Here is a 24,000-nt window from a genome sequence, read left to right as displayed (position 1 = left end):
GGAGCAAAAGTCTGGCTTTAAACTTTAAATAAAGATCTGACATTTATTGTGATAATTATTGATATCAACTGAAATGAAAAAAAAAATTATATTGCTATATTTTTTTGGCTATATTGCCCAGCCCTAAAAGTGCTATATAAATAAAGGTGACTTGACTTGATTTGACATGAAGCTTGAAATGAAAAGGGTCTGTAATGTTTCGGGACACGTCATGAGCATGAATCTGGATCAGAGATCACGTGGAGTCAGAGATCTGCAGTACGCCACAGTTTTAAAGTGTTGAGATTAGTGCAGGATGTTATTAACGCATCAAAGCAGAGCATCCCTGCTGAACATGCCCCAACATTCACTGCACTTCCCATGATGCACCAGTGATGGATCATTAATCTGTGGGTGGTCAGACCTTTTGAACAGCTTTATGTATAGAATCACACAGTCTATAGAGTTTCTAACCATTTTTATTTTTTAGTTCAGATTAATAAATTTTCAGATATACATACATATATATGTATGTATATGAATGAAAGTTTAGATTTGTACATAGATTTGTACACTTTTTCATTTTTACTTAAAGTTTTGGTCATTTTGTTGTTTTTGTCATTTTAATGTCCTCACACTGTCAATTCCCACTCACCCTTATCCTCTCAACACTTAAAGAATGTAAAAACTGTCCAGTAAAGAGCTGGAGCCTGTTTGAGTGTCTGCTAGTGATGAATGCATTAGGAAACACTCAGGATATGAAGCATCTCACCCTGATTTGTTGACGACGGGTTCTGCATCATGGAACCACTCGATCAGCGGCGGCGGCTTGGCTCTGAACTGACAGTGAAACACGGCCTCCTCATTACGAAGGACCACCTGATCCACCAGAGCCACCAGCAAACGGGGAACAGACTTATCTGAACACACAGAAGAGTCACCCATCATCTTATTAATATACAGTATGACACACACACACACACACTCAATCATCTACTCGTCCCCTTTCATTATGGCCAGTTGCTAACAGCACTGACCGCACCTGTCAGGTGCCATGTGACCTTTGATCTTTAGCACACCTGGATCAGACAGAAACTCATCCGACCGTCCCACCGTTTAATCCTTGTGCTCCTGCAGGATGTGATTCTAATCATCCTTCACTGATTTACAGTCACATTTATAAACATCATCACATTAAATAAACATATTCATGTAGTTACTAATGAAACAACTCACAGTCATTAAAGTCAAATACTGATCTGTTCAGTATTTAATGATAATTTCATCAAGTTAATTTTGTGTTTGCATGTTCATTTTAAGTAAAAAAATTAAAAAAATTGATGATCATGTCACACTGTAGATCAGACAGACACGTCTATATCAGACAGATATGAAAAAAGAAAGAAGCAGCAATGATACCCAGCCCTATGCGTGAGCATCGCAGGTGTGTGTGTGTGTGTGTGTGTGTGTGTGTGGGCAGACCAGCCGAGGTGTTGGGTTACACTTCAGACATTTCTGTTTAGCTGCGCATGAGGTGACAAACATTACAGAACACACACACACAAGCAGTCAATGTCTTCTCACACATACTTCAACTAAACATGCTCTCTCTGATACTCTAATATGATCTACACAACCAATCTAATCTAGAAGAACCTGCGCTTGTGTCTATTCACCTCTAATAATCTTACCGATGATTCTGAGGCTGATGTTGTGGTTACTGCACACTTTTCCTGCAGCATTCTGAGCACAGCAGGAGTATATCCCAGAATCCCCTGTGCTGATGTTGGTCAGTGTCAGGATCCGGTCCTTTCTGTCCAGCTGAACTCCATCTTTGAACCATTTACTGCTCGGCCTGCTCAGAAACATCTTGTCAGTAGAGTATGATTAGAAACACATCTCTAATCTATGGAAGATCATTTCTGCCATGGAATAAAAAATAGTTTTAGCTCACAATTCTGAGTTTGCAAGATATAAATTCAGAAGGCTGGGCTCACCGTGGATGTCCATCAATGTGACACTGCAGTACGATTCGCTCAGCCTCCTCTAGCTCCGCCTCTGAGGCGGGGTCATTCATGGTGACCGGCCCCCTCTCCAGCCCTGAGGACACACCACAACATCCACAACCATGACTACAGTAAAAGACTAAAAGACAAGTCTGTCCCGATTCAAAGTTTCTCTAACAAAGAAGTTTATTATTATTATTATTTATATTAAGTAATTGTGCATTAATTGTTAACCATTATGCAGCATGACTAAATTTGACTTTTTAAACTTCTCATTAACTAAAACATTTAGTCAACTAAATTTTGATTTAACAAAAAAAAAAAAAGAATTAGTAAAAAAATAGTAAAAAAATAAATGCTAAAACCTAAAAAGGGTATTTGACTTAAGGACTAAGACTAAATTAAAAAACATGTTGTTTTCATTGCCTCTCTGTTCATGTGTTTCATTATTTTACCCTGTAAATACTCATAAATATGGTGGATGAGAGTAAAAGTAATGTGACTGAAACAGATGAAATCAAGCTGAATGTGCTTAAAAATCCACAAAAGATTCATGCAGAAAAAAAGTGTGAAACCAAACATAACAGCAGGAATAATTACACAGCTGAGGGCGAGACGCCCATCACTGCAACATGACACGCAAGAGAGAGAGAGACACTGGATGAACTGAGAGAGAGAGAGAGAGAGAGAGAGAGAGAGAGAGACACTGGATGAACTGAGAGAGAGAGAGAGAGAGATATGACTGGAATTGTGACGTCTGGTCTCCAGAGACACACACACACACACACACTCGCAGCTGAAGCTCTGCTCACACTTGATGTTGAAGGAGGCGCTGGCGGAGGTCAGGGTGTCTCCGGTGGAGCTGCTGGACGCTACACACTGGAAGCTGCCGGTGTCTGTGTGACGGTCCACCGCGGTGAACTTCAGGTTACTGCCCTCCTGGAAGCGGCGGGTCGAGTCCTGCACGCGCCGGCCGTCCTGTGTCCACCAGAAGCGCATGTCCTCCGGGCCGCTGAGCTCACAGCGCAGGATAGCACTGCGGCCGTGTAACGCATCCTGAGACTGCGGCTCCTCGGAGAACCGGAGCGAAGACGCCTGGATGATGAAGACTGAGAGACACACAGAGAACCAGTCAAACTACTGAACAAAACACTGACACACTCACAACAGATGCATGAGTGGAGACAAATCAAACGGTGTAGAACCGAACAGCATGTTTGCATTCATTAATGATACAGTGAGACACGTGAGCTTCAGCACTGACAACAAACACAACCTTCATCATCATCATCATCATCATCAGAAGCTCTGAGCTCATCTACAGAGTACAGACCTCATCACATCAATCCCATCAGCAGTCATCACATCACACACGAGTTTGACTGTGTGCGCTCACTCTTACATCTACTAGCATTCATTCAGCACTTTAATCCATGCAACGTATCACACAAATATCAATTTCAATCAACAAGCAATTTGTCAGAAAATCACAGCGTTCATAAAACACAATGACAGGATTAGTCAAAACTAGATTAGTAAACAAGCTGAGCAGAGGAGAAAAGCATTATCAGGAGTTAATTCTGCAGAACGTGATGTTCTTCCTCAGTTTCTAAACATTCGATTTACTGGAGATGCAAAATGATTTAAGATCAGAAGATAAAGTCAAGTGAGTTTATGATTAATAGCAGGACACATGTCTGCTGGCCTCAGAAAATGAGTGTGCTTTCTCTTTCAATTCATTCAATTCATTAATCCTTGCTTCAGTTCCTCGGAAAACAAGACATCTTTATGTCGTTATAAGTATCTTGATTTAAGAATCCTTAGATATTTGCTGAAAAAAAATATTGAGAAGTGTTTTTTTAAGTCAACTAAAATGCAACATTTTCATTTTCAAAACTAAAACAGAAATAAACTATATAAACAACCAATTAAAAAGACAAAAACACAACAAAATTACAAAAAACTTACTAAAACGAGAAAATGTAATAGTATCACTAAAATGACTGATACTGAGTAAAAACATCACTATTTCTGCATTTATGGTTGCTGGGTTGGTTAAGTACTTGTTCCTGGGTTAGTGAAATACTTGTTTCCAGATTGGTTAAGCACTTATTCATGGGTTGGTTATGCGTTGTTCTTGGGTAAGTTAAGTTCTTGTTCCTGGGTTAGTTAAGCACTTGTTACCGGTTTGGTTAAGTGTCATGTAAGCACTGAGGTCTTCAGATGCATGAACTGACAAGCGTGTCACATCACATGTAAAACGGAGCGTCTTACATGTCAACACACATCGAGTGTCTGTATCAAACGTCAAAGACGTTTTATTTTTTGTATCTTTTCCTGTAATACCATGAAGCTCTTAAGGTGGGCCACTAAAAGCTTCCATACATTATTCAGGCATGTGGAAGAAAAGCTTCAGGCAGAATCAGAGCCGTCCGTGTCTTAAGATCAGCACAGTCACAGAGAAGCTCATCTCACACATCTATGCTTGCTTTTTAAAATCATACTTTTATGGAACATCTGTGTGTTATTAAAGCATTTCATCTGGACAACCTGTAAAATACTATGAAATGACATCAGAAATGTTCAGGACAATATGGAAGCACTGGAGGAAGCACAGCTGCTTTATTGAACACATAAGGAGACAAGATAGCAGGTTTGTTAAACGAACAAAGTCATATGGGTTTAGAGCATCACTAGGATCAGTAAACGATCACAGGATCATCCAGAACCCAGGACACTGATGGTGGAGCAGTGAGGGTTTCCTTATTCATCTGAACCTGGGTCAAACATCAGCTCCAGTTCTGTGACTGTGATCATTCAGCAGCTCTCACACAATGAGATGAGGATCAGTCTGCTGAAGCTGCACACTGTACATTACACTACACTACACTACACTACAGTACAGTACAGTACAGTGACGATGACATGGCAACAAGCATCCCATCTGCTTCCTCTCTTTGTGGGCCTTCTGCTGTTCTGCAGACAAACTCAAGGACTGAGCAGTTATAATGATAATCACTCACAAATGCACTCTAGGATTCACCACTGATCGTCATTGAAAATACTTCAGGAATTATTCATTAACTAGGGTTAATTAGCAAAAACAGTAATACTGTGAAATATTTTTACTATTTCAAACAGCTGTTTTCTGTGTGACTCTCTGTTAAAGTGTATTCTATTTCTGTGATGTGCAGCTGTAGGGTCAGGAAACGTTTTTGAGCAGTAAATCATCATATTATAAAGATTTCTGAAGATCATGTGACACTGAAGACTGGAGGAATTTTGTCTGGTAGTGCATGTTTTCAATATAGATTTATTTCAATCACTTTTCTATAAAGGTGTAATATAGTCTGATACAGATCAAGGTTTCTCAAACTGGGCTTTATGAGTTGACGAAATTTACCAGATGGGGAATTAAAATAAATAAATAAATAATTTTAACAAAAACAATCAACATGTAACACACAAACACAAAATTAAATATTTGACCTGCATGTTGCATGAGCTAACATCAGAACAGGGTTATTATAATTAACTAAAACTAAAAACCATTAAAAACTTTTTTTTGTTGCTGTTACAAAATAAATGTTAACTGAAATTTAAAAAAAAAAACTGATTTCAACCAGTTTCCAAAGCAACTTTTCTCGTTTTAATTTCATTAGATTGTATGTACTTCTCAGAAGTGAACAGTAAGGAGAGTAGGGGATGAAAGTCAGGTTGAAACAAGCTCGCCCTCATTAAACTCCTAAACGAGTGCTGCGTTCGGTCATGAGGGACGTGTTTTCATCACTTCACCCGTTCACATCCATCCGTCCGGCTCCACAAATTAAGCTTCTATTGTCACCGTGACCAGCCGTTATCACAACAACGCAGTAAAAATGTCTGAAACCATTAGAGCATTACAGTAAATGTGTGGCCACCCAGAATCTTCCGTTACCGCCTCATTACCCGTGACACATCTGGGGCCCGGGGCCCTTCAGAGACGAGGCATAAAGACGCTATTGTTCACTGTGTGTACTGTCATCATTCATGTGTTTATGATGATCTTCCAGCTCCTGTTCATAATCTCCTCCGGACCACAAGCGTAAGATACCTGGATGAAGACTGAACATGGCGACGGATGGGAACCGCACAAAACCTCCTCTCTTTAACATCTCAATAACAGAGTCTCTTTACAGCTCAAGCCTTCTGAATGTGTATAAAGTCACTTTGTGGTGCAGTGTGAACCAGAAACGTCTGAACAATGGCACAATCATCAAGTGTCACCTGCATTATTTCATTAAAAAAAGGCAGAACACATTGGTGAAACTAATCTAATTGCATTTTTTTGAGTTATTATCATTAATATTTGTTATTATTATTATTTTTTTAATGAAATTATAAAAATAAACAAATAAAAAAAATTTTCACTATAATACTACGGAACAGTAAAGTATTTCATAATAATAATTTAATAAAAAAGAATAATAAAACAATAAATATTATTATTGTGATATTATTACTTTATTTAATTCATAATAATATATTCTACAATAATTTATAAGTTTAGAAAAATAATAAAGTGATGATTATTATTTTAAAAAAATTACAAAAGTTAATATTTATGGGCTTTTTGGTTTCGTTTTTTTTTTGGGCATTGCTAGAATTAAATGTTAGAATAACAAAGAAATACTAAAAAGGCTTTTTATACGTCCATCAAATCTCCCAGTTAACAGTTTCCTGCAGTTCTCTAACGATAATGCCTTTCACACGGCAAACACGATCATCATCATCATTCATCACAAGCCTGTAGAAACAAAAACAATCGGCAGCAGATTACAGCGTGAAGCTGGCGATCAAACACGAGCGCAGCAGATAAGAGCCTGATGATCTTCACTTCCAATCTCATCTATTAACCATGGAAGGAAAAGCACTTTGAATGTAGACGATCCAAGAAAAACATAGAAACTCCGGATGAATATGGAAAAGAGATTAAATGAAAGAGAACTGAGACGGTCTGCTGGAACAGCCTAGACACTAAAGCCTCCAGCAGGCCAAACTCACTTCCATCTTCACTCCAGTCATTATCCAGCTCAGCACAGTCTAATAATGTCTGTGTGCTCGTCTGATTCCGGTGAGGCCTCAGTTCCTGGAAACGCCGGCTGAAGAGCTGTGAGATCACCCACTGAATGAAGCACTAAAGAGCGTTCTCGGTGAACACTGACTGTAAATAACGAAGAGCTAGTGAGAATGATGAAGCACAGCGATAAACAGCAGTATCATCTGCATAAAGATGGTACCTAGCATTGGGAATATTAATGCAAATGTTATTATTATACAGTATTGTTCAAAATAATAGCAGTACAATGTGACTAACCAGAATAATCAAGGTTTTTCGTATATTTTTTTATTGCTACGTGGCAAACAAGTTACCAGTAGGTTCAGTAGATTCTCAGAAAACAAATGAGACCCAGCATTCATGATATGCACGCTCTTAAGGCTGTGCAATTGGGCAATTAGTTGAATTAGTTGAAAGGGGTGTGTTCAAAAAAATAGCAGTGTGGCATTCAATCACTGAGGTCATCAATTTTGTGAAGAAACAGGTGTGAATCAGGTGGCCCCTATTTAAGGATGAAGCCAACACTTGTTGAACATGCATTTGAAAGCTGAGGAAAATGGGTCGTTCAAGACATTGTTCAGAAGAACAGCGTACTTTGATTAAAAAGTTGATTAGAGAGGGGAAAACCTATAAAGAGGTGCAAAAAATGATAGGCTGTTCAGCTAAAATGATCTCCAATGCCTTAAAATGGAGAGCAAAACCAGAGAGACGTGGAAGAAAACGGAAGACAACCATCAAAATGGATAGAAGAATAACCAGAATGGCAAAGGCTCAGCCAATGATCACCTCCAGGATGATCAAAGACAGTCTGGAGTTACCTGTAAGTACTGTGACAGTTAGAAGACGTCTGTGTGAAGCTAATCTATTTTCAAGAATCCCCCGCAAAGTCCCTCTGTTAAAAAAAAGGCATGTGCAGAAGAGGTTACAATTTGCCAAAGAACACATTCACTGGCCTAAAGAGAAATGGAGGAACATTTTGTGGACTGATGAGAGTAAAATTGTTCTTTTTGGGTCCAAGGGCCACAGGCAGTTTGTGAGACGACCCCCAAACTCTGAATTCAAGCCACAGTACACAGTGAAGACAGTGAAGCATGGAGGTGCAAGCATCATGATATGGGCATGTTTCTCCTACTATGGTGTTGGGCCTATTTATCGCATACCAGGGATCATGGATCAGTTTGCATATGTTAAAATACTTGAAGAGGTCATGTTGCCCTATGCTGAAGAGGACATGCCCTTGAAATGGTTGTTTCAACAAGACAATGACCCAAAACACACTAGTAAATGGGCAAAGTCTTGGTTCCAAACCAACAAAATTAATGTTATGGAGTGGCCAGCCCAATCTCCAGACCTTAATCCAATTGAGAACTTGTGGGGTGATATCAAAAATGCTGTTTCTGAAGCAAAACCAAGAAATGTGAATGAATTGTGGAATGTTGTTAAAGAATCATGGAGTGGAATAACAGCTGAGAGGTGCCACAAGTTGGTTGACTCCATGCCACACAGATGTCAAGCAGTTTTAAAAAACTGTGGTCATACAACTAAATATTAGTTTAGTGATTCACAGGATTGCTAAATCCCAGAAAAAAAAAATGTTTGTACAAAATAGTTTTGAGTTTGTACAGTCAAAGGTAGACACTGCTATTTTTTTTAACACAACCCTTTCAACTAATTGCCCAATTGCACAGCCTTAAGAGCGTGCATATCATGAAAGCTGGGTCTTGTTTGTTTTCTGACAATCTACTGAACCTACTGGTAACTTGTTTGCCACGTAGCAATAAAAAATATACTAAAAACCTTGATTATTCTGGTTAGTCACATTGTACTGCTATTATTTTGAACAATACTGTATACAAAGAAAATGAAATGGGTCCCAGAACAGACCCCTGAGGGACACCTTTAAAAACTCACAAAACAGATGAAGTTCAATCTTTTAAAAGCACACACTGTGTTCTACATGAAAGACTGAACTACAATTGTTCAAATGCAGTGAGTCTCCTTTTTGAAAAGAGGTGAAACAAAAGACTTCCAGATCTTCGGGACTGCACATGGGGAAATAAAAAGATTAAATTAATAAGTCAACAGCTGCTAGCTTTAGAAAAAATGGTTCCAACTCATCAGGCACTGCAGACTTATTTGGGTCCAAAAAACTCAAAGCTTTATGGACCTCAGAAACAAAGAACTGGGCCAAACTCAATTTTTGCTAATCAGTTTATATGGAACTTGAGTTAAAGGTATGGTAAGAGAATTAGTCACTCACACACACACACACACACACACACACACTCACACACTCGCTCCTAATGACAGAAGAAGCTGTCTCTCATTCAGAAGAGAGAGAGAGAGAGAGAGAGAGAGAGAGAGAGAGAGAGGCTGTTATTGATGACAGCTAATTATTCACCTGCCCTGACTCTGTACTTCCTGTGACTCTTCTCCAAAACACACGTCTCTAGAGAAACACACACACGGTTCATCTGTCTGTCAGTTCATCTCCATATGCTGCACATCCACCTTCCCATCAGCAGCCTCCACACACTCGCTTTATATTCAGCTGCTGACACATGACTTCATGAGACGGGAGCAGGGCATTATGGGAACACCATCAGTAACACAATGAGAGAGTTAATGATGATGGAGTCAGCACAATATCTATCTATATGTGTAGACACACACAGTGTGTAAGTGTATAAGGCAGTGAACACACACTCACATTATACTGTGTCTGCACTGAATCATGTGACTGAAATCATGAATAAATGCAGGAAAGAGAAACAGGAGAGACAGGAGGCTGATGGGTAAGATATGAATTGTTTGTGAACGGTGGCCAGGGGGACATGACCTCTGTCAGGACGATATCCCATAAGCCCCTGACGGCACCCTTTACTGTCTATAAAACTGACACAGGCAGAATCTGCTGTCATCCGGTGACAGCCATTATATTTATTTCCAACTACTTCTGAAAGACGTTATTATTCTGAAATATTGTTGATTTAGCGAATGAAGGGTGGTCGATGGACAAGGGTGGTTTCAACGGACAATGATGTGAAATGGAGCCAATCTGTTCATGAACACAAGTGTGTTTCGGACCTGAGGCTCAAAATCTGTCACCACACACACACACACACACACACACACACACATCACTGTGTTGCAGTGCTAATGTCTAAAGATTCATAAATCAAGACACATTTGATGCAAAATGACAGATGAGAGGTCAAATAAGACATTTTTAAGGCTTTAGTCTGTGAAAGGGAGAATTAACCTTTCTAAAACCCAAAGACACACACACACACACACACACACACACGCACACGCACACACACACACGCACACACACGCACACACACACACACACACACACACACACACACACACACACACACGCGCGCGCACTGAAGGTTCACCTGATATGAGCGACTGAAGACCCTTCCCCCTCACCAGCAATTTCACTTCCATTGCACTTGAAACATTTGTCAGTCTAAAACAGCCTCTCTCTCTCTCTCTCTCTCTCACACACACACACACACACACACAGATAGACATTTACATTACATTTAGTCATTTAGCAGACGCTTTATCCAAAGCGACTTACAAATGAGGACAATGGAAGCAATCAAAAACAACAAAAGAGCAATGATAAGTGCTATAACAAGTCTCAGTTAGCGTAAATGCAGAATACATAGCAAGGGCTTTTAAATAATATAAAAAAGAAAAAGAAAACTGATAGAATAGAAAAATAATAGAGCGAGATAGTGTTAGAGGTCTTTTTTTATAATTGTATAATAAATAAAATAGATAGATTACAAAAAGATTAGAAAGGTAGTTAGATATTTATTTATTTATATTTTAAAGAATAGAATTAGAATAGTGAGTGCTAAAGTTAGAGGGTCCAATAAAGATGGAAGAGAAGTGGTTTTAGCCGATTCTTGAAGATGTGTGAAGCTGTTCAGATTGAGTTAGGCAGGTCATTCCACCCAGGAGGGAAAAAAAATGTCTTCACTTTTTTTTATTTGAAAGTCTGCAAAAGTGACTTTGTGCTTCTTTGGGATGGCACAATCAAGAGACGTTCACTTGCAGAACGCAAGCTTCTAGAGGCACGAAAGTCTGAAGTAATGAATTTAGGTAAATGGGTGCAGAGCCAGTGGTAGTTTTGTAGGCAAACATCAATGCCTTGTATTTTATGCAAGCAGCTATTGGAAGCCAGTGCAAATTGATAAAAAGAGGTGTGACGTGTTTCTTTTCGGCTCATTAAAAATTAATCTTGCTGCGGCGTTCTGGATTAATTGTAAAGGTTTGATAGAATTGGCTGGAAGACCTGCCAAGAGGGCATTGCAATAGTCCAGCCACAGAACAAGAGCTTGAACAAGGAGTTGTGCAGCATGTTCCCAAAGAAAGGGTTTGATCTTCTTGATGTTGAATAAAGCAAATCTGCAGGATCGGACAGTTTTAGCAATGTGGTCTGAGAAAGTCAGCTGATCATCAATCATAACTCCAAGGCTTCTAGCTGTTTTTGAAGGAGTTATGGTTGATGTGCCTAACTTGATGGTGAAATTGTGATGAAACGATGGGTTTGCTGGAATCACAAGCAGTTCTGTCTTGGCAAGGTTGAGTTGAAGGTGATGGTCCATCATCCAGGAAGAAATGTCAGTTAGACAAGCTGAGATGCGAATAGCTACCGTCGGATCATCAGGATGGAATGAGAGGAAGAGTTGAGTGTCATCAGCATAGCAGTGGTATGAAAAGCCATGTTTCTGAATGACAGAACCTAATGATGCCATGTAGACAGAGAAGAGAAGTGGTCCAAGAACTGAGCCCTGAGGCACCCCAGTAGTTAGATGTTGTGACTTGGACACCTCACCTCTCCAAGATAACACTGATAGGTAAGACTCAAAACATTGAAGTGTGGTTCCTGAGATGCCTTTTGCCAGTAGGGTTGATAGGAGGATCTGGTGGTTACCCGTGTCAAAAGCAGCGGACATCAAGCAGGAGAAGTATTAAAGATTTGGATCCCGTTCTGGCCAGTCTTAGGACTTCAACAACAGAGCAAGGCAGTCTCAGCTGAATGTCCACTTCTGAAGCATCAAGAAGGTTGTTCTGTGTGAGAAAGGCAGAGACTTGGTAGACCAGACACACACACACAAACCCCCCCACCCCCCACTTCACGTAGCATATTGACGTATTGATTTTCACTTTTGTGTTCTGTCCATACAGGCAAGACAATAGCTCTGGTTTGGTAAATGTACCCATATCCTGGGGAGAAACGAGGGGCCGTTAGGCTCCGTTCTGCCTCACAGACATTCCCAAGCGCTCTGTGTTTCCCATCCGGCCCTTAAAGTGCATCAAGTTCAAATGCAAACCCAGACCAGAAAACAATCCATACAGGACGATCCCTGAGCCAGGAGCCCATCTGAGCCTAATGCTCTCGCTAATGAACAGAGGAAGTTCAACCCGCTGATGATCCCATAATGCACCTCAACACAGCCAAGAGAGCAAACCCTGACAAACAGCCAGAAGATAAAGCCTATGCCAGTTGAGCGTGGTGATGTTGGCATGTTACCATGGTAACCAAAGAGGAAGGTCAAAGGTCAATTACAGAGCATCTTATTTCTGTCATTGTGAATAATGACCCCCTCAGTCCAGACCAGTCCAGTCTCTGAGACGGCACAGTTTAATGCCACTAGAAATAAATCTGGCTATTACAGTTAAATTGCTAAAACACATTCCTTGAAAACGTAACACATTTCCTCAAAACCTTAACACAAATCCAAACCTTCAAACTTAATTCACAGAAGCACTGACTAAAACAAACGATCGCTTCAAAACCATTTCACCTGTGCTCGAAATCAAACAAAGCTTTCAAATCACACATTAGTCAATAACATACACAGAACAGATCCTTCATTAGACACTACAGCAAGACATGGAGAACAGTGTCCAGTGCATGGAGGAACAAATAAATGATAAGAAATAGTAAATATTATGCATTATTATAACAAACACACACACACAAACAAGTGAATCGCCATTGGCTAGTAAATTTTAAAAAGTTTTCTTGCCGGACTATATAAAGCTAAAATGCCACAGTTTTTAAATATCTGAAAGTACACTATTAACATCAGTCACTCAAACTTTATTAATTAGAAATAAACTTGATAACCATGTTTCAACCCATATTAGTCATTTTAACTGAACATTTTAACTGGATGTGTGGTGCTGCTTTTTTGGTCATTCAGCATTTCTGTAAAAAAAAAAAAATATAGTGATACGAATTCTACTAATAACACACTAAGGATTAACGAGCCACTGGATTCATGAATATTAATCAGGTTTTGTGCGTTCGCTTGAACTGATTTGCTCAAAGCAAAATAGGGATGATAATAGGTGAGTGCCAGCCAATGAGGCTACCGTTTGTGAATTGGCTCCGCCCACTACCTGAAAACCCTTGAGTCGGTTTTCAATTTCATAAAACACTTTTTGCCAAACAACACACAATTCTCTATAAAACACACACACACACACACACACACACACACACACACACACACACACACACGTAAGAGGAAATATCTTGATCTCCTTTTCAAACCCAGTCAATCAAAAAGCCTGACTAACTCCTCACTGAACACACATCTACACAACTACACACGGCTGATGTGTTTCTCTTCTTCTGTGTGATACTGTCTTCACAGCACAGATGCTTACAGTAAGTTTCAATCGTGCTTGTGTTTCTTATGTATTTTTTAACATCTCTCTGCCAATTACTTTCCATCATGAACAGAACTGTACACAGGAGCTCGTGAAAGAACAGCTTTAGACTTTGAATAACTGTGTGTATGATATATCCAAACAAATCACATTATGGCAAAGGTGTTTGCAACATAAGACAACTGTTTGTTTTTGAGATGTGTTTGTGATAGTTTTAACACAGTGCTTTATTTTTTACAAGAGATGTGCAAGAGAGGAGAGGTATTTGGCATTTTGTGTGTGCAGTTCTTTTCTTTTATGGTGTCAAAATAATCAACTTTTGAAAATGTAAGCAGCTGAACTTTGAAAGAAGCTGTGTGGTATGAAGCACTGTAGATGACACTTTTATTGGTTTACATCCTTTGAAACGTTACAGTGACAGATGAGCCTGGAGCAGCGATGCATCAAGCGCTAGAAACGCTCTCACACACACACGGCTCAGTGTCTTCAGAGGAGGGAAGTCGATACACACACAGGAAGGCCGAGAGATGCTCTCTAGAAAGCCACTGAACCAAATATTCCAGCCGAGTGGCTCCAGCGCTGCGGGCGATCAAACATAGCTCCGCATCTACTCACGCTTTATTAACCAGCGCTGCAAACACGGCACGCAACGATCAAAACACGCCAGCGCACAGATTCACACGCTTCACTCATGCAAACGTCTGCAGTGTTTGAGATGCTATCTGTGATGGAGATGAGCGACGCCGGGCCCCTGGTGTCAGTATCAGGCCCCTGTGCGCTCCAGTAATCCGCTCGCCTGAGAGCCTCGGGTCAGCACGGAGGAACGACGACGACAAACAGGTTATTTACATGTGGTGTTAATGATTGTTTATGTGTTTGTACAGCACTTTGATCAATGACAAGTTGTGTAAAAGTGCTTAATAAATAAATAAATACAAATACAGAAATGAGGCTCATGAAGCGCTCTGATGGAGAGTGCAGTCTTCTGATGTTCGGCTCCATTAGCGTCTGAAGTCTGTGGTTTCCCCAGCGGGAGAAGCACAACCAGGTCAGGACGAGGCTGAGAGCAGTGTCTCGCTCTCCCCAGTAACTGCTTCAGCAGAGAGTGTGCTTCTTCCATCAGTCTGTGTCTCACACACACTTTAAACTCTGCAGAAAACACACAGCGCTGTATTCAGAGCAGCTATATTTAGATAATTAGACTGGAAGCCCATGTCGGTGTTATAAAGCCCGGAGGAAACGCTTCATGAAGCTGAAGATGCTGTAGATGAAGGAGGATTTCATTCATCTCGCACCTGCTGCAGATGATGGAGAACCGGTGGAGCCTGACTAACGAGGTCTGACGGAGGAACACACACATCTTCATCATCATCATCCAGGAGGAGGCTCGTTAGTGATGGGGTCACGCTCGTTACACGAGTAATCACACACCACGCGTGTTTAACAGAGGCTCAGGGGAACTCGGTGAGGAAAGGGTTAATCCGACATTCATTCACAGGATTGAGTCGCGCTGGACGCTTGACAAACGTCCTCTAAACGCTTCATTATTACGTCCATCACAGCCTCAGCGTCAGAAACAACACTTCCTGTGCTTTAGAACACAAGTGAGAATATATTTAACATTTCTAAACAAACCACTCTCAGGAGGTGGTGAATATGGCTGACCCAAATACATAAAACATCATCATACAGACAGCGAGGAGGGCTTGCTGGAGCAGAAGTGTGTGTCTGGATCCGTCATCCAGCCCGGCGTACTCACATCAGCTCAAACATCTCAAACATCTCACAACTCTCATCTGATCATATCTGACAAACACTGGCAGAGCGCTCGAGTGTTCGTCGCTCTTCAGTGGCTCCTTACACACATAATCAGATTATACTCCTGTAAAGTGGATTAGTAGTGTTCTGATGGCCAGAGGTCAATGTGTGACGTCATATAACACACTCAGCCGGTCAGGAATCATCTCACACCAACACAGAGCAGGTTCAGTCTAAAGAAAGGAAGGTTTCAAACAGCAGCAGAAAGACGTCTCATCATCTATCCTCTGAAGAATGAGCTCTAATAAACATCTCACAGCAGCACGAAACCATCACCTGAACATCATTCATGGAGCGCTTTTTCAGAAACATGTTTGTAAAATGATGAAATGGAGTGTTCCATTAACACTGACAGACGGACGAGCTCCTTCCTGAGGGACTGAGAGGACAGACGGCTGACAGATATCAGGAATAAATCGTGCTGACACAGACGTCTACAGCTCAGTTTAGGAAGCACTCGCTTCATCTGTAGCTCTCGGCTTCATTTCGATCAGTTTCTCAACAGAAAATGTTTTTGATTTAAAGATATTTCGATGTTTGACCTGGGAAACGAGACAAACACGGAGGAAGATGTTCAGTTAATGCCAAGACTGTACATTAAGAGTTATTAAGGCTTTGAGGAAGGGAGAATTAAGAAACCCTGTCACATCTCAGCTTTATACAAGATTTCATTTAGATGACATTATTGTTGTGTTTTTCCTACACACTATAATACTGTATTAATCATTTAAAACCAGGTGTACGATTTAAACTTATTTTTAAATCTATATTAATCACTTTATTTTAAATGGGTAAAATGACGTTGCTAAAAAAGTGTTTTGTGTATTTGGCATAATACAATATGTTTATGTGTCAAAAAACATTATTTTCCATCTAATGTACATCCTCCGTCTTTCTGAAACATGTTGGTTTTTATTCTATGGCCTAATCTTAGCCCTCACAGAAAACTTTATGCATTTAAACAACATTTTTTTTTACTTTGTTTACTTTATATTTATACCAGTTTTACAAATGAGGAGGGCCCCAAAGGAAGGTTTTTGGAGATTTTGACAGATGTATCTCACTTTTGGGTACAAGCTTGTCCCCAAAATATGGTTAAGTGGGTACACACACACACACACACACACACACTCATCATGAGAGAAGCTATGGGCAGTGAAGCAGTACATGAAATAATTTTTCTCCAGTTATATCATTCAGGACCCATGAAGATGTTTTTACAGGAGTATAATCAGAGGAACATGTTTAATACAGTAATGAGTGTGTGTTCATGATGCTGATCGATCAGTGTGTGTGTGTGTTTGTGTGTGTGTGTGTGATTGTTCTTCTGCTCCAGTCATCACACACACGATCACCGAGGCACATGTGATGATGAACACTGATTTCTGATCGATATGAATCTGGTTTCTGGAGATATGAAGCTCATTTACACAAGCTCTCTCTGATTAGATGCTGGAAATCAAACCGGACATAACTTCAGCTGAACTCCAGATCGGTCTCTCTACCGTCACCGACGCGTTACAGCTCGAGCTGAAGCTCTTACCTTTCAGACACACGATGACGATGATGGCCAGCAGAGCGTCGGATCTTCGTCTTCCGGTGCGGAGCGCGGAACTCCTGTGGGTGTCGGTCCCCGGTGATCCGTGCATGTCTTCCGGGGACGCGCAGGTGCGCCACGGGTCAGACGCGTTCACAGAGTGCGATTATTCTCCTTCACGACACGCAAACACCGGACTGAGCTGACGCGGCGCGGAGTGAGCTCGGGGCGGTAGATGAGTCCCGGTGAGGTGCGGTGATCTCCGTGTTCCGGTCAGACTGTCGGCGCACAGCGGATCGTCGGAAACAGCTCACTTTACTCGGTCCCGGGTTGGTTTTCTCTCTCTCTCTCTCTCTCTCTCTCTCCCTCGCTCTCTCTCGCTTTCTCTCTCTCTCCGGAGCTTCCGGTTTCCGCGCTCCTCTCTCTCCGGGAAAACGCGTCCAATGCTGCATCCCGCTGGCAGAACCGGGAAACACCGGGAAACACCGAGAGACGCTTCACCTGAGCACGGATGACTTGGTTTCTTTCGAAGGGTTTCATGGCTGCACTTGATGTGATGACTCTGAGCAGCCCATTAAAAGGCATTTTAATAATTAAATCAGAATAAAAACATATATTTTATTTTTATTTTAAAACCCAGCAAATGATGAATGCACTGTAATAAACAGTGACGTGTGAAACTAGTCTTTCTTATTTACTTCACCCCAAAATAGGTCAGTAATATTAGTCCTGCCACATAACTTCTGCTGCTCGACTTCACTGAGGAAGGATCATTATTAAAGAAGTGCAGGTTTCGCAATAAAAAAAAAAAATAATAATGGACACCTTACATTAAGGTTCCATTAGTTATTGTGTTAACTAAGACGAGCAAAGAACAACAGGGACGGACTGGCCATCTGTGTGATCTGGAGAGTTTATAACATTTTTAGTCAAAAACAACGTAATGAATGTTCAAGTCTGATTTTATATATCCTCGAGTCCGAGTCCAAGTACGAGTCATCAGTCCACGAGTCACGAGTCCAGAGAATGGAGTCTCGAGTCGGACTCGAGTCCAAAGAAAAGTGACTGGAGTCGGACTCGAGTACTCCATCACTGGATTGTGGTTAATCTTGCAGATCATGACTTATATCTACTCTTCCTCTCGCTGCAGTTTGGTAATATAAAGATTCCTCCTTTGAACTTCCACCTCTTCTGTGGGTTTTATTGTTCTGGGTCTGAATTTGGGCTCATGGGGTCTCAAAAAAGAAACATTTTCAATCTCCAAGGTGAACGTTATGACAACACACTCTTAGAAAAAAGGGTTCATTGGGGTTCTATATAGAACCATAGGGTTCTTTACTCAACTACAAAGAACCTTTGATGCTAAAAAGGTTCTATAATGACAAGAAAGAACCCTTTTGGCAAAAAGGTTCTTTAGGATATTATTCATTCATATATTACATTATTCTACAACATTTAATAATACACAGTACACTCAATACACAGAATAATGCAGTGAAGGAACGCACTCAAAATGCACGTGCACGCGCACGAGTATGACTTCATCATGTAACTTTACATTAGATGCGTGCACTTTTTAGGCACAATTTGTTTAGTTTTTGAATATACTTGATACTGTTAAAAAGCACATCATTAAAACAAACCCCAAACTGATTCAAATGATTCGCTTTCCCCAAACTGACTCAAATGATTCGCGAACTCGCTTTGAACTCCCGAACTGATTCAAATGATTCGCGATCCCCAAACTGACTCAAATGATTCGCGAACTCGCTTTGAACTCCCGAACTGACGCAAATGATTCGCGAACCCGCTTTGAACTCCCGAACTGATTCAAATGATTCGCGATCCCCAAACTGACTCAAATGATTCGCGAACTCGCTTTGAACTCCCGAACTGACGCAAATGATTCGCGAACTCGCTTTGAACTCCCGAACTGATTCAAATGATTCGCGATCCACAAACTGACTCAAATGATTCGCGAACTCGCTTTGAAGTCCCGAACTGACGCAAATGATTCGCGAACCCGCTATGAACTCCCGAACTGACTCAAATGAATCACACTCTGAACTCTATTGGCTTAGTTCTCTAATTTCATAACATTTTCTGATTTTAAGGTACAACAAGTATGTTGTTAACAAATAAAATATCAATATTTCCATTCCGAACTGCTTTCCACGTCGAAACATCCACGAACAATTGATTCACGAACCTGCTCCGAACTCCCGAAGTGATTCAAATGATTTGCGACCCCCAAACTGACTCAAATGATTCGCGAACCCGCTTTGAACTCCCGAACTGACTCAAATGATTCGCGAACCCGCTACAAACTCGAACTGATTCAAATAATTTGCGACCCTGCTACGAACTCCCGAACTGATGATTCGCGAACCCCAAGTATAGCATCCATTGATGAGACACTGATGCAATGCTGATGCAATTTTACAATGACAAATCTTTAAAAAAGAAGCGATCTTGGAGAAGAGTGTAAAAATCTTCACAATTTATTAACATTAATGTATTATTATCAACACATCTGGGCAGAAATAAATGGCACTGATGGTAACAAGTAAATGACATGAATGGTAACAGTTTATTGCAGGTTGAATCCACACTGACGAGCTCCTGGAGAACCAGAGAGAACCTCAGATCAGACACAAACATCAGAAACAGCACTTCATGATGTCTCAGCCCAATGCATGAAGGACAGCTGTGGGCTACATCTTTAACAACAAACGCTTTGATGGCAAATAGCAATGAGTTCAATAAATATGCATTGGTGTGCATCACTAATATCATCATCTCAAACGAACAGAAGCATTTTCTCCCAGATCCAGGTCTGAGAGCCGCTAGGATCCAGTGTAAAACCACCAAGATCCTCAGTGCGTCTGTTCTGCTTTCTACAATACATTTATCACCCATAATACATCTACACCACCACAAAATCCATAATCCATAAACCTGAATGATCTATATTCTGATAATATTCATGCAATAATAATAAAAAAGGAAAACCCCGATACCATGACAATATTAAGACTTGCATGCAGTGAAATCAGGGACTCCTCAAATGAAGCGAGTCGCTGTTGTAAAGAAACAGGAAAATAACAGACATCAGTGGTTTTATGTGTAATCTTGCAGCATTTACAGATTATGACCCAGTTATGTCATGTCTGTAGATATAGTCTGACATCTTTATACAGTGAGCTGAATATTCATGATATAGTGACCTTTAAGAGACGCAGCATCAGCCTGAGCATTAAAAGAGAAACGGCACAGTGTGTGTGTGTGTGTGTGTTGATCATTGTGATCTTCATAATTTCAGCACAGCAAGTTCTCTTCAATTCTGCTTTTTCTTAATGAGTTTCTAAATCCAGTATGAACCCAAACCAGATGAAAAGAAAGAACTCCTTTCCTCGGAGAGATATAGACATTCGCTCACATCAGTTAACCCGTAAATCCTCATCATACAGCACATGTATAGTGTGAGGACAGCAGAAGACACGTCTCCTGATCACTAATGTGCTCCCTGACCAGTGTCCAGGGCATATTCATGTCTTCTTCAGGTAACAGCAGCCGCTCGGGTCTGGTTTAACTGCTGCTGTACAGATCCACATTACTGGAGCTCAAACCTCGAGTGTCTCTCAGCCGCCGGCCGCACAGACTCTGAACACCAGACCAGAACAGAGCAGAACAGAACAGAGCAGAAGGTGAGGAAGACATGGACTCAACACTGACTCAGCATCCGCTCCCTGAACTCATGTTCCTGCTGTTACTCTCAATCATTCTCTAAATAAAGCTGATCTGAGCCATTCACATCATCTGCGTCTGGATAAACTCTTATTAGATTTTCTCTTAATATGGAAGCTTGTTTACATTACAGAATTAAATTTGTAAACATAACTGCAACTTTACATCTCAGTTTTAAATTTTTCCTCTCAGTTTTTAGTTTATATCTTGCCGATCTGACTTTTTGTGTAATTGCTAGAAGACTGTTTCAGTGATATCAGTTACCTGTAAGGACTCGTCTCCCGTCTTGTTCAGGACGTTTAGTGAAGCGGTGCGTTTCATTCTACAGAGATAAACACACATGAACGTCTTCAAACCCAAAGCCCTGTTCATCTACAGCAGAAGAACATTTGTAAATCAAATCTGTTCAGTTTCTGAAGGTTTTCTTCCAGAGTCTGTGTTCATCTGTCGACAACAGAACTCATCTAAACTCATTTACTTGATCAAGTTAAAGACTAAAACAATAAAAAATATTTTATTAACTAAAGTAACATGAGAAGCAAATGACAACAAAACTAAATGAATATAAACTACCAAAAGAATTATGAAGTATACTGAAAATGCTAAATAATAATCAGTATAAAGTGTGTGCTCATACTTGTTGTAGTGTGTGTCTGGAGGTGTGTGTAACTGGAGTTTCTTCACCAGCATCTCACTGCTCCTGCGCAGAGCATCTCTGAGACGAGCGATAGAACCACTGCGCTGCAGAACACCACTGCCATCCTGCACACACACACACACACACACACACACACACATCATCTCTGAGACGAGCGATAGAACCACTGCGCTGCAGAACACCACTGCCATCCTGCACACACACACACACACACACACACACACTCAATTTACTGAACACACACACACACACACACACTCAGTATACTGCACACACACACACACACACACACTCAGTATACTGAACACACACACACACACACATCATCTGTGCTGGATCCAGTGTGTGAGCACATCACTGCTTTAAAGGAACAGTCCACCCAAAAATCCACCAGACAGTTTGGTTCTCATGGACTTGTTGAAATGACAGTGTTAGTCAAGAGAACCAAAAAAGTTTGGTTCCCAGCAAAATATATATATTTTTTGTTTTTTAAAAAACAAGTAATGCAAAAAAAAAAAAGGTTTCATTATTTATTAGATAACTCAAAAGCATGTGATCTCAATATAGAAACAGATCATCGTTATTAAACACACTGATACAGAACGAAGAGAAACTTTAGAAATAAACCTTTATTGTTTATATGTTAACAACCGTCACAATGCAGTGGAGTAATGTGTTTATATATTCATTAGTAGATCTACTCACTATGATAGTCAACACAAACGCTCAGATTAAAACCAAGATAAACCAATAAATATGCAGCAATCCACAACACACAAACACATTATTAAGAGCAACATTTGTTTGTTTTCTACCGCAGCATCATCATCATCATCATCATCATCATCATCACGTGTGTGTTTGGAATGAAGCAAATATCATTCATTAGTGAAAACGGAATAAATGAGGCCTGCAGCACTAGTGTAAACTGAACTGACCGCACATTCAGAGATATAATACAGTCACGAAAGGCTTTTCATAGAACGATTGTGTTAAACGTCTCTGCATTTGGCCTTCAACACATTCAACAAGCTCAATGAAAGTATTTACTGCAGCAGAGTCGCTCAGAATAACACTGTTCCCTCCATCAGCTGCGACCAAACCTCATGTTCTCTTGGACCGAGTCAGCGAATGTCTGAAATGTTCTGGCTCTGAATACTGACAGCTGAAGATTGTTCCCTTTGCAGGTGAAATATGAGCATGTGGATTGAATCAGGAGCATCTGTCTCTCCACGACTGGTAAACACACACAAGAGCTAAGAGCCGTTTCCACCACAGGATAAAACAAGGTCATATCTTATATAAAGTAAAAATTGTGAAATAAAAAGTCACAGTTACCTTTTTAATTGTATTATTCCATGGCAGAAACAAGCTTCATAGATATTTGATATATAATATCACAGCTGACTAATGCATCAATCCCACAGCAAGCGTTAATGTGAACACTGTAAAGGTTACTTAGACTGTGAAGATAAACACATCAACGCAGCTGTGACGTTTCTCTTGTGTTGTTTGACTTTGGATGCATCACATACATCCTCAAGCAATATGAATTCATCATTTATCATAGATTACAAAAAACAAAACAAAAACAGTATCAAGAGCAAGTTTCTGTGAAACACTAATGACGAAACACACTCGAACCCATAGACAGCAAAAAAGAGACAAAACCATCAAATCTGCAGAATTAACAGTGTTTCCGTCTGAAAGAACTGTGATGGAAACGACGACAGATGAAAGTGTTGACATCGATTATCAGCAGATCAGAGACGAGAGAGAGGAGCAGATGAAGAGCCCAAAGACGACGTCACGTCACCCGAAGAATGAAAAGAAGAAGCAGGACTGAGGAGAGACACGTCCCTCTGACGATTAAAGGACACCCGTTACGGCACAGGATGGACGTCCAGAGGAAACAAACAAACACGGCCTTCCTGTGTGAGGAGGAAGAAGATGATGGAAACTCTTGATGGCTTTATGCCTGATGAAGAGAGAGAGAGAGAGAGAGAGACAGCACACCATTAAGAGCTTAAATCAAACACACGTCTGGCCTGTCCGTCTGTCTCTCTGTCTGTCTCTCTCTCTGTCCATCTGTCTTTCTGTCCGTCTGTCTCTCTATCTGTCCATCTCTCTATCTGTCTCTCTGTCCGTCTGTCTCTCTCTCTGTCTCTCTGGCTGTCTGTCTGTCTGTCCATCTGTCTATCTCTCTGTCTGTCCATCTGTCTGTCTGTCTCTCTATCTGTCTCTCTATCTGTCTGTCTCTCTATCTGTCCATCTCTCTATCTGTCTGTCTGTCTCTCTATCTGTCCATCTGTCTTTCTGTCCATCCCTCAGTCTGTCTGTCTGTCTGTCTGTCCATCTGTCTGTCCGTCTGTCTCTTTGTCCTTCTCTCTGTCTCTCTATCTGTCGATCTCTCAGTCTGTCCATCTGTCTGTCTGTCTCTCTATCTGTCCAT

The 24,000-nt window shown here is 40.7% G+C and overlaps 2 protein-coding genes across 9 annotated transcripts in view; both read right to left on the bottom strand.

Annotated features, from left to right (window-relative positions):
• LOC128025799 (inactive tyrosine-protein kinase 7) overlaps positions 1-17,622 on the bottom strand; it is a 32,897-nt gene extending 15,275 nt beyond the window's left edge. Inside the window, exons 1-5 of the mRNA XM_052612314.1 lie at positions 17,150-17,622; positions 2,798-3,094; positions 1,977-2,079; positions 1,671-1,834; positions 752-899 (exon numbers count right to left, since the gene is read on the bottom strand). Of these exons, the coding sequence (XP_052468274.1) occupies positions 752-899; positions 1,671-1,834; positions 1,977-2,079; positions 2,798-3,094; positions 17,150-17,255 (818 nt within the window). The 5' untranslated portion in view covers positions 17,256-17,622. The remainder of the gene's footprint in view (positions 1-751; positions 900-1,670; positions 1,835-1,976; positions 2,080-2,797; positions 3,095-17,149) is intronic.
• Positions 17,623-19,562: 1,940 nt separating this feature from the next.
• The window catches only part of LOC128025801 (kinesin light chain 1), a 14,512-nt gene continuing 10,074 nt past the window's right edge, over positions 19,563-24,000 (bottom strand). For 2 of the 8 annotated variants that reach the window (XM_052612318.1, XM_052612319.1), the window contains exon 14: positions 22,160-24,000. This exon is cut by the window's right edge. Coding sequence is in view for 4 of the 8 variants with exons in the window: in XM_052612316.1 (XP_052468276.1) it covers positions 19,583-19,765; positions 21,155-21,212; positions 21,528-21,652 (366 nt within the window). In the remaining 4 variants the exon portion in view is untranslated. Of the gene's footprint in view, positions 20,807-21,154; positions 21,213-21,527; positions 21,741-22,159 lie in introns of those variants that run through there. The other 6 variants (XM_052612320.1, XM_052612321.1, XM_052612316.1 and 3 more) reach the window with 5 other exon arrangements.

Source organism: Carassius gibelio, chromosome A13 (genome assembly GCF_023724105.1).
Source record: "Carassius gibelio isolate Cgi1373 ecotype wild population from Czech Republic chromosome A13, carGib1.2-hapl.c, whole genome shotgun sequence".
Classification (NCBI taxonomy): Eukaryota; Metazoa; Chordata; class Actinopteri; order Cypriniformes; family Cyprinidae; genus Carassius; species Carassius gibelio.
Note: the sequence above shows the minus strand (reverse complement) of the source record. Positions and strands in the feature narration are given on the sequence as shown.